Here is a 12,543-nt window from a genome sequence, read left to right on the forward strand (position 1 = left end):
GCGTTCTAAGGACTGAGCCTCGCCTTCAGAAATCCCGGGCTGAAGGCTCCGGAATATATCTCGGTGCACCTGACACCCTCATTCATCACAGCATGTGTGAGGAATATGAAATGACAGTCATCGCCATCTGAACTTCAGACGAAGGACAAGCTGGGGGAAGTATTACGGCTTCGGCAGACGGAGGGTTAAGCCATGAAGACCTGGACCGCATCTGTGTCGCCGTAGCGTTTATCCACTTTAAACCATTGTTTTATACTTATAAGCCGTTGACAAATAGCAGATCGACAAGCTCATAGCGTGGCGCCGAGCGCCACGCTATGAGCTTGTAGATCTGCTATTTCTTTTTTGAAATCGTGAAAATGTGTGAAATATCTTTGAATATATATTCTTTCACGTGCAGCGAAAACATTTAAGAGCACACCACTGATCTGTTCAGAAAACTGTTATAGGATTTAGAAGACATTTTGCAGGTCTTAAATGGTTAAATGTGCGGCCCTCTTTACGCATGCAGAATGCAACTCATTCTCACTCATCGCGGTGTGTGTGTGTGTGTGTGTGTGTGTGTGTGTGTGTGTGTGTGTGTGTGTGTGTTATGAATGCCTAATGTATCGTCACTGTCGGGTGGAAACCTCATTATGCCCAAACAACCGATACTTTTCAGGACTCAAGTTCAAAGTTTCAAAAATAGCAGATGCATCGCTGAGCTTATACTGTAGATCGACTATTGTTGCGTGACACCACTGTAGTGTGGCCTTGTGGCTGGAGTGTCCGCCCTGCGACTGGGAGGTCAGGGGTTCGAATCATACCAAAGATTCTAAAAACGGGACCCATAAAGCGTTATTCATAGTCTGGATTTCCGGTGGTGAGGTGACCACCGAACTACAACATGACGTCACGAGCCGCGGTGAAGAGCAAACCACCGACACCGCCCCAGCCCTTCTCTACGTTTTTACTCACCACCGCTCAACGTTATTTCAGCTCCGGTGGTCACCTCACCACCGGAGCGGTGGTCACCTCACCGCCGGGGCGGTGGTCACCACCACCGGAGCGGTGGTCACCTCACCGCCGAAAATCCAGACTATGAATGAGCCTTTATGCCTCCCTGCTTGTCACCCAGCATCGAAGGTTGGATTGCGGGTATAAGTCCCTTTGACACATGACTAGCATCACGTCCAGGGGGGTATTTGTACATCAAGCTGCCTCACTAGCTACAGAAACACTAGATAATACGTTCTGAGATAGTCTCAGACTATCTACAAGCTCAGAACGTGTTGTGAAAAATAGGAGATAAACAATTCCGGCACGCGTCGCTGGCAGGCAACTACAGTAAGTATATAGTGTGATAGGAACATAAGGTGAACGTCTCAACGGAGCATCAGTGAGTCAGTGAGGCTGCATCAATATGCATATTGACCATCTGTAGAAACATGTCATCAAAACAATCAATCGCTCTGAAGAATTAGTATCCTCATCTCATCTGGTGATATGATCAATGGTGTAATCTCTGCAGGATTGGAGCAGTCAGAAACAGCTGCTTTTTCTGCAGGGAATGACCAGTGACACATGTCGTAGGGATGGGTGGACCAAAGGAGAAGTTCCCAACTTCATTTCTCTTTTTTTTTTAGGAATATTTTCAAAATAATATGCACGTTTTTTACCGATTTTAAGAGTATATCAAGAGTACATGAAGTTGCCATGAATCGCTTTTTTATCACACACACACACACACACACACACACACACACACACACACACACACACACACACACACACACACACACACACACACACACACACACACACACACACACACACACACACACACACACACACACACACACACACACACACACACACACACACACACGAATCCCAGCTTTAAAGTTAGTTAAGTTTGTTACAGCCTAGGGGTGACATGATAAAAACTTTCAATGTGAGAGGAGTTATGGGAACCTTGGCTCTTCATAACAGTGACAGATGGCCCTGCCCAAACACACAGCTTTCCTCTGTGACAATTATGACTTCTTTTTCATTTTACGACACAGCCTCATTCAACATTTGGACGGTTTTTATCTCATTTCACCACATAGAAGAGCATCACCGTGTCACCACGCACATACAAAATAACACAGCCAGTCAAACGGAAAATGCAAATGATTACCGTTTATATTTTAAAGTAGCAAGTCGTACACTGTCGGGTGGAAAACTTGTACGTTGCTTTTCGAGAAATGGTGTAAAAATCCCATGCTCCTCTGGAGCTAATATTTAGTCACAAGCTGCAGTTAACGCCCTGAGCGCACAGGATGAACCGGTCCGTCGGTAAACGCTGCTATAAATGATTTAACGGATTAAATAACCCCTGGCGTTTGGGGTGTTAACACTTGTCAATGGTTCAATATATAAAACCCACAGACAAACTTAAACCCACTTTAAAATGTAAAATAAATAAAAATAAAATGTGTCAATCTACTGTACAAGCTTGCGACACTTTTGCTGCTTTCGCACAAGTAAGTGGGACATAACTTAATAAAAAAAACGCACGCACGCACACATGCACGCTAGAAATATGGACATACATGGTTTCTGTGAGTCAGTGACGGGAGTGTGCAGAGTTTAGATAGGGCTGTTGTTTCCCTGCTTCGTGGCTCTATAACAGCAGCAGTGAAAGTCGGAGACGGTGGTGCACTGGCTCGTGTGCACATTTTTAATTAAACAATGCTTCTCACCTCAAAGGACATTTCTGCCCGAAACGTTAAACTCACCGCGGTTCGCATTCCTCACCACACATTGTCATCTAAAAAAAAAAGAAAAACTCCTTACTTGGTCGGTGTCCTGGAGCCGGTTGCACCACCTCACACTAAGTTCAAACTTACAAACCTAGTTACAGCTGGCTGTATGGCTATAAATTGTACAGTATATGCATACAGTAAAGCCATTCACACTGTAACTTAGTGTGATGAGGTGAAACCCCCTAGCCAGTGGTCTGGATGTTCTACAGTGGTTCTCCTCCAACATTGGCATGTCAAACACCACCACAACTGTTCTCAGATTCAAAACTGCTTTTTACTATTTTCAAATATAAAATAGGGCTACAATTATGTTGATGCTATAACACATTTAGCTGCAGGGGACCCCCTGGAGCCCCATCAAGGACCGTGTTACTGTGTGGGGTCCCTATGTGGGCCCTCTACTGTACTGTAACACCCCAAATCATCATATATACAGTTAATATGCGTGTGTGTGTGTGTGTGTGTGTGTGTGTGTGTGTGTGTGTGTGTGTGTGTGTGTGTGTGTGTGTGTGTGTGTGCTGCGCAACAGTGACACTTGGTTGTGCAAACAAACCAAGCTGTTCATGCTCGGACAGAACCAGCCAGCCAGCCAGGGACGGACACAGCCAGCCAGCCAGCCAGAGACACACATAGCTGTCTATAGGAGTGGTTGCACCACTCAAAAATAACTGCAATCAATTTATATGTCGGCTATAACAAAGGCAGGTCTTCACTTTGTGCCGTGCTGCGAGCTTGTAATCTGCTTTTGTATTATTGTTTTTTATAATTACATTTTTATTATTTGTTTCCATTTACGAATATATTCTATTCTAGGGGGTCTCTGGCACAAAACCTTTTCAGATGGGGGTCCGTGGCCAAATATACATCAATGTGTGGGTCCTTGGCAAAAAAAGGTATGAGAACCAACTGGTCTACGCAGAGCTCAAAGGACCAGCACAGATCCCTGGCACAGACATGGAGACGCAGTACTGGCGCAGACACCTTCCATCTCCTAAATGCCACTTTGTGTTGCGTCCTGAAACCGACAGTCGACATCTGTTCCGCACCAGTCAACCCATTTATATTCATAAACGTTAAATCAATGGCGGCTCATAACACAGCCGACATGAGCCAATACAAAGCAACAGTGCCAGAAAAAGTTGAAAAAGGTTCCAACGGGTGAAAAATCTCAGCAAAGAAAGAAAGCAGTTACTTTTCAGACGTTTAGGTCTCGCTCTCTCTTTTCATCTTTCATCGTCAGGACACGGGAAGTAAAAAAAAAAAAAAGAAGCCCAATGCTTGGTGATCGCAACACTTCCTCGTGGCTTTCTCGCAGCAGAAGGATTATTTGGAAATGTTGGCGAGCCAAGCAGTATTCTGCTGTTTGAGCTCCGTCTGAAAAGCAGCCTCATATCCAACCCCGTTATTTCTCCCACATAATAACATTCCTCTCCCGTGGAGCGAGGGAGGCCTGTGAGTCACCACACCCCCCCCCCCACTCACTGGTGTGGCGACGAGGAGGAGGATGCACCGTTGAGACGGCGCTGACAGGAATCATCATTTGCTACATTCCTGAGGAATAGCGGGCGGCATGTGGTAGAGCGAGAGAGAGAGAGAGAGAGAGAGCGAGGGAGGAAGAAGAAGTGTGGGAGGATGGATAGATATAGGGAAAAGGTAACGGAGAGGACAAATGATGCAGGGATATGGTCGAGCTGTCGTTTTGCGCACCGAAAACAGCCGATCTACAAAAGCTCACATGTTGTATTCGGGACAGAGTAAGGACAGCCCGAGTGTTGTTGTTAGTACCCTCCAACAGTCTTCCCAACATGTCTCCCTTCACACACGCATCGCGTTTTATTGCATGTTTATTTCCTTTAATAAATATAATACTTGGTCTCATATTCAGAGGCTGTAGACGCTGTCAGGCCCCTTATGCTGCTGAAATATGCCATCTGGTCCACTAATATGTAACGGTGGCAGAAGGGACTCTTTGCGACGTGGCTCAACAGGCGTCTAGCCATCTATAAGAGGGTCGGTCTGTGTGTGTGTGTGTGTGTGTGTGTGTGTGTGTGTGTGTGTGTGTGTGTGCACGCTTGGGTGCGTGCATGCGTGCGTGCCACTGGCCCGATCAGTACCAGATGCCTTGTTCACACTGCTGGGCCACACAAGTACCTAGTAGACTCACGTAGTTTTTTTTGTTAGGACATCTTGATCTTTAGTCACGTTTCTGTTTCAGTCCCTGTTCGGCGGTTCTGCCTGTGCTAACTTTGCTTGTCACAATGTGTCCCGACTCCCCACTGTTTGTTTGTTTTGCAAGAGAAAACTGGTTTCACCGACACACATCTTATTTTGAGTGTTTAATTTATTTTTAATTTGTATATATCTCTGTGCTGCAGTGTGTTATCAAAGTAAACTGTTGGAAGGGACCCTGGCTACGGGTGTATAACCTTGACGAGGGAGTGAACCAGGCAGGGGGCGAAGTGTGACCAGATCTACCGGCTGAGTGCACTCACCTCTGGCACTCGCTGGCGTGGAGCACAAGGTCCTGGTTGTTCTTGGCACTGACGGTCAGCTCGTGCTCCGTGGAGTTGAAGACGTCCAGCAGCAGGTGACACTGGCGTGTGCTGTGGAATTATTACAAATGTTTAAATTATTATTATTTATTATTTCCTCTTTCTTCAGGCCGTGCCGTGAGCTTGTACATATGCTATTTTTGGATGGTTAACATATAAATGGATACAGTGGTTAAAATGTTTGTAATGCCATATTAAGTGCTTTTGCAGGGGATCTCCTGAAACCCACTGACATACTGTATTGCAGCGAGACAAAAACAAGAACCCTTTGCACAAGAAACATTTAGAATATGCGCCATCCGGATTATAATGAATAAAATAACACATGCATTTCAAGAGGCTTCGACCTTGAGGTCACCGTACACTCACTCACAGTGAAGCGAGAATGATTGGACTGGATGGAGATTATGTTTTCGTCCCTGCTTGTGTGTGTGTGTGTGTGTGTGTGTGTGTGTGTGTGTGTGTGTGTGTGTGTGTGTGTGTGTGCGTCCGTGCATGCGGTGTGTTGTTATGCCAGCCCCCCTTTATGGTTTGTGAACTGTAGTAAGTAAATAGCGGAAATGTATAGTTAGTGGAATATGTCCACCAAACTAGATTTTCTACCAATTAGCATTGTCTTCAAAACACACGAGGTACGTGCTTGTTCCAAGTTTGTTTGTGCGTGTATTGCACGTGCATTCACAACCACCATTGGTTTGTGCAGATATTTGAGTGTTGAATATTTAATGGACCACCATGTGTCATCCCATGTGACGTGTTTCCAGCTACCAATTAATAATCAATCCCTATGTTGGGCCTGTCATTAGGCCTACAAGTGAAAACTGGCACGAGGAGAGCTGATCTACAAAGCTCGCAACCCGTTGTGAAAGATAGCTAGGAAATGTAAGACCCAACTGTTACTCACTGCTTGTTTATGTAATACGGTATGCGCTTGTCAGACACCCAACATATTAGTGCAATTTGCCAAGTCAAATATATTTTCTTCTGCCTCGTCCCGCTGTCACGTTAATTATGGATGAGCGTGTGAAATGCACTCTGTGCCAATAACACGCCACCTATCTTAACAAGACTCCATTAGTGGAATTACACTACACATTTGGGACAATTTTGTTGATTGACACTTTACTACTTTCAACCTGGCGTCCCCACATCGGGCATGTCATTATACTGTCCAAAATGTGTGAAAATAGTCCATCTACAAGGTCACAACCAACGTGATGCATTGCACGCCTGTAGATCCCTCCCTGCAATTTGTACAACATAGGGCCTAAGTACTGTAAATGGTAAATGGTGCATTTATATAGCGCCTTTATCCAAGGGGCTTTACAGAGATTGTGCATTACATTCACCCATTCACACACAGATGTGCAAGGCACCAACCTGCACATCGGGATCAATTAGGGGTTCAGAGTCTTGCTCAAGGACACAACTGGGAACCTTGCGGTTGCCATCCGGTCACTGTACCCCTGAGCCACCTCCGTGGTTGATATACAGTAACCTGTCAGATTATCGAGTGTAATAGTGTATATCACCCTGGCATACCCCTATAGGTGCCCGGCTGGCTACTATTTAACCATTTTCAACCCGGTGAGCCTGCATGGTGTCCCTATATGTGGGCATGCCATTTTCCCCCTTCCAAACTAACAAAAGTAACAAGGCATCATGACGCGATGTAGGTTGTTTTTGGTAATGACGGTACAACAAAGTAGACACCTAGCAGGACATTGTACACCAGGTTTCATCCCACTACCACGTGTGCACGCACGGAAACACGCACGCACACACACACGTGAGAAATGAGATGAAGAGGGGACGCAGTGTGAAGCCCTCTTCACTCCTTGTCATAACATCAAAAGGTGGCTGTGCTTTCATCAGCACTGCAGACCTGTGGGCAGAAGGCCATCGCCACGTGATCCCCGAGTCTTGCTTTTCTCATGCAGATCCTGAGAGGACCAATTTGCGATTTAGATCAAGACCGCAGAAACGCAGTGCCTCCATTTCAAAAGGTTGATTTGACCCCTCCCCCCCAAAAAAAGGTTACCCCCCCCCCCCCCCCTCTCTATAATTACAGATGAAAGGCATAGATGCCAAAAACATGAAGGGGGAAAGAGGCACTTGTAAAACACAACAAGGTTATTACAACAGGACATTTACATAAACACATAGATTTGAATAGATGTTGCATTTACAATGGCAGCTATAAAGATACAGGATAGCATTCCTTTTCAATGGAAGCTTGCAACATCCATACATACTTATATATATATATATATATATATATATATATATACACACACACACACACACACACACACACACACACACACACACACACACACACACACACACACACACACACACACACACACACACACACACACACACACACACACACACACACACACACACACACACACACACACACACACGTTACACCTGTTGCTTGTGTCCCCACTTCCCTAGAAGGAGTGAGTGCATTCTCCGGCACCGGCAGCAGCCACGGCACTGCCGCACCCCTCCCGGCACGTGCCGGCACCTTCCGGCACTTCCCGGCACATGCCGGCACCCCTGCCGCCCCGCCACTTGCCGGCACGTGCCAAAAGGTGCCGGCACGTGCCGGGAGGTGTGCGGCAGTGCCGTGGCTGCTGCCGGTGCCGGAGAATGCACTCGCTATCTCTCCACTGTAGTGCGTGCAAGTGCACATCGTGTTACCGGGGCGGACCTGGGTTTTTCTTTCTAATCCCCCTGCTCTTCTCTGCATCTAATTTACAGCTTTGCCATACGTTTAGGAAATGCGCAGGTACATTCATTCTCTTCACCCAAAGCTGTTTGTTTTTAGAGTAGCTGTAATGAATCAAAAGCTGGCAAACCCCTGCACGTGACAATATGGCGACTCAAAGGCTGTTCCACTCTTGGCCTTTAGCGGGAAACGATAGTGAACTCATACATATTCACAAACGAGTTAATTCCATGATGGGTTTCTTCATATGGTGCTGCATGAGCCCTTTGGCTCTTTCATATCTTGGCTTTGAACGACGCCCTCCAATTCCCGCACGTGACGTCAACTTAACCCATTTTGACCTGAGATCAGATTCTAAAAATGTCTTCTACATCCTGACAGTTTTCTGAAAAAGCTATGTTTCTATGTCAGTCGTTCTTCGACTTTTCAAAAATAGCAGAGCTACAAGCTTGTAGATGTGCTATTTTTCAATAGCTAAAACATAACATAATGCTAATACCAAAAGGGGTTCCCGCCCACAATGAGATAAGACCCCCACTGCACTGGAATCACAAGCAGGGCAGAAGCAACGCTGAAAGACATGCACATGCACACCCAAAGCTGGACAGGTGCTCAGCGAAAAGAAAATCTAATATAACATGAAGACTAAAAGAGAACGCTCGCACACTGTGGGCTCCGGTTGCAATTATTGTTTTTTTTACACCCGAGTGCTGCTGTGACGTTTCGGGCTCTCGCCCATCCTCAGTCTCATGTGCCTGATTTATACTCCTGGGCCACTGTGCCAGGAAACAGCCCATCTACAGATCTACAGCTGTAGATCGGCTATATACAGCTGTAGATCTGTAGATCGGCTGTTTCCGGGCAGAAACACCTCGGCACAATTTAGTATAAAGGGCTTTTCACCCGCCGGGAACGACATTACTCGAGCATATACTTTGCTTGGATCTGTGGGATCGCACTGCTCTCCTCATGCACACACCTTTCTACACAGCGCATAGAATTATAGGCCTTATATATATATATTATATATATCACAAACGATTAAACTCCAACAATTACAATTAACGATTATTTAGGCATTCAGCAGAGGCTCCTATAATCCAGAGCGATTTACAGTAAAGCAAAAGGTGAACATGAGGTAATACATCAAATGTATAGAAACAGTAATCTAGGATCATAGGTAAACCTATCGTCACGTCAGCCCTTGCAGCGAGTAGGCGTGTGTGTGCGTGAGATAAGCACAAACGCTTCTGTGGATTATGCTATCTTACATTTCCGCATATCCTCAACACACACACACACACACACACACACACACACACGTTTCACCCTTTTCCTCCTGCCTCCGCCCCCAAACCACGGTGAACACATTTCACCCACTTGTTTACAACCGTAAATCCGTGATGTGACGACAGAGACGATGCTGTATTCCAGTGGCCGACCTGTACTCACATGTTACACTGTTTTATTTATTTCGTTATTTTTATTATGAATATTATTAATCTTATGTCTCTTATTTTACGTAGTTTATTAATTATTTCTGTGAACATAACCATGTGATCCATGTCTTTGTATCTTAGTTATGTACTCAACCTATTGGTTTTATACCTGTGTATATTTGTTGCTGGTTTGTATGTCTGGCCTCGTGGGGAAAGATGGTGGGAGGGTCGGGAGGATTGGGAAAGGAGTTGTGGGAGAAAATGTTAAAAAAAAAAAAAGAGTTGTATTTTATTTCTGTGAAACTTGCATGTGTCATACTCTTTGAATAAAATGTATTAAGAAAAAAAAAAGTACTCACATGTTTTACTTACAAGTAAAATAATCAATACCACAACGTAAGTATACTCTCTGTTAGGAGTAAAAGTCCTCCATTCAAAAGTGACTTGAGTAAAAGTACAAACGTATTCTCGTCAAGCTTGGACTTACTGTAGTTACTTTCCACCGCCACTGTGTTTTATTACAGTATATTTATTTTGTAACAGTTCACGTATACGTGGGGATTCTCGCCTTGTAATGGATTACTAGTCACGTCATGAACCCTATAGACCTATCATTCTGGGGCGAACAAATGATGGCAAAAAACAGCTGATACAAGAAGCTCACCTCGGTCAACTGAGCATAACAGGCTTAACGTTGCAGATGCAATGGAACAAATGCAAGCCAAATAGCCAATGCAGCGGTGTGTGCCTTTCTTTGTTCTTCAGCTCCTCGACATAAACCTCCAAACAGGGAGCTCTCGCACCTCTACCCCTGGCTAATATCAGGGTTAATGGTGGCTTAAAAAGAGCCTGCCCGCGTGCCTAATAAACTGCCCGTGCGTGTGGGGAGACTTATGGCGTATATTCTTTTAAAGATCTACCCATGTTTCTTTAATTGTCTGTTTGTCTTTGTCGGGAGACATGATTAACGTGCTGAGAGGGGTGAGGTACTGATTTATAGGGCCAGGGCGCTTAGCCGGGGCGATCAATCAGACGGCCGGACCACAACAGTAGGCGTTGAAGAACTGAGACCCCATTGCTCATGCACTAAGCGTCCCAGATAAACGGCATAAAGGACAGGGATATAGACTCAGACGTTTACTCTCTGTTTGTTTACACCACTGGAGACAATGAGACCTTATACTGAAGTTCAAAGTCACCGATGCCAGCATGAACTGACAAACATCCAGCATACCGTATAGGCCATGAATTCATACAAATATGAAAGTACACTTTTATATTTTTCCCCTGTGCCGCTTTCTGGGAAATATTCAAAAGAGCAGGTCCCATGGCACAATGCACAACACATGATTTGAGAAAAGTAAAGAGATTGGTCAGAAATGGACAAAATACCACAATTTATTCGTTAGCCGATACCAATACTAGTGTTGTGATCTCGTGTTGTGTTTATAGATATCTAGCTAAATATGAAATAAATGCTTAAACATGTCGCTAGATGTACTGTTAGAGAAGAGACCACAGAAGTGAACCTGCAAGACATTACTCTATAAGCCATATCTCCAAAACTGGTGGGTCAAACTGAACAACCAATATGTCGATTTGAAGCTATGATTCCCTGCTTTCATATGACATGGGAAAACGAAAACTCAAAAAAATCCAATGGCAGTCTCTCAGTCTGGCCACATATATCTCGTGTTGTGTTATGTTTATAGCAGCCATAGTGTCAACCCCTTACCCCTGTGTCGGATTGGTGGTTAGACTGGCATATTCGCCGATATCGATATGACCCGATTTATAACATGTTATAAAACATTATTTTTTAAATACTTTTCTTCATCAGAAGCCTTGTACGACGTCGACAACAAATTAAAGGTGTAAAAGAAATGTGTTATTTCTGGCCTTGCAGGGTAGGTCCCTTTTCTACTACTAAAAATGTTCACATATGCCCAAAATAGGGACGCCATTCTGCAAGGGGTTAACACATTCAGATATGTATTAACTCATGGTCTGGATTCTGGAATGGGGGCACATAAAAAATCTAAACTGAATAAATAATTCAAAAACCAAACAAAGTGGGTTTTAAACTATTTGTCTGTGTATTCTTGTCAACATGCAGCATGACTCAGATTGGCTTCAGGCAACCCCGGGGTGTTTCAAAGTGAAAACAAAACTGACCCAGTAATTTGCTTGTACGGTGTGGCCATAAATCATTCATCTGCCGAATATCAATATCTCTCACTTGTTTACATTTGAAAATGAGTCGGCTTCTGAGCCTCTAGCAGTTTGCGTGTGTGAGTGCGCATGTGGGTGTGCGTATGTGAGTGCGCATGTGGGTGTGCGTATGTGAGTGCGCATGTGAGTGTGCGTGCGTGAGTGCAAGTGTGGGTGTGCGTGCGTGAGTGCGCATGTGGGTGTGCGTGCGTGCAGGTGTAGTTTCTCCTGCATAGAGCAATTTATGGAGCTCAGAGACAGAGTGGGCTCCGAGTGGGGTTTTGCTACCCCACTTTCTGTCTTTTTAAAAAAGTAAACTTCTCAACAGTAACACTATCAGTAACACTATCAAACGCAAGCAAGCAGCTTATCTGGCTTATCTTATCTGCAGGCTTAAACTCAAACTGCCGTTTGTGTCGGTTCCTTTATCCCAGATTCAAAAAGTAGCACTGAAGCTCGTTTGACATTGAACATTCCATGAGCACTGCAAAGATTAGCTTGTTTATGTGGAGTTATACCAGCGTGTTTGACTTCCCCGTCAGCACCAAGGACTGCCTAAAGACCAGGAGACGCGAATACCGTACGGGCGACGCCATGTTGCTCCATGGTGCTCCATGGAAGGAAAGAAACATGCGCAATGGGCTATATGCAGCCAACCGCGTTCAGCTTCCTTGGTCTCAACTGCGCATGTTTCTTTCCGTTCCGGACAAAAACCGGGAGACATATTTTTGCTTGTTTACCTCGCTATCATTACGATAAAATCGCATTCATATTTTGAACGAGAGGCAGCTGGTCAGAAGTCAGAAATGAAG

General features: G+C 44.9%; 1 protein-coding gene across 1 annotated transcript in view; it reads right to left on the bottom strand.

The window, feature by feature from the left end:
* Positions 1-12,543, bottom strand: part of trappc9 (trafficking protein particle complex subunit 9) — a 285,531-nt gene that overhangs the window by 117,904 nt on the left and 155,084 nt on the right. The window contains exon 20 of the mRNA XM_080787679.1: positions 5,282-5,392. Within this exon, the coding sequence (XP_080643805.1) occupies positions 5,282-5,392 (111 nt within the window). The remainder of the gene's footprint in view (positions 1-5,281; positions 5,393-12,543) is intronic.

Source organism: Protomyctophum bolini (genome assembly GCF_963924005.1).
Source record: "Protomyctophum bolini genome assembly, chromosome: 17".
Lineage (NCBI taxonomy): Eukaryota > Metazoa > Chordata > Actinopteri > Myctophiformes > Myctophidae > Protomyctophum > Protomyctophum bolini.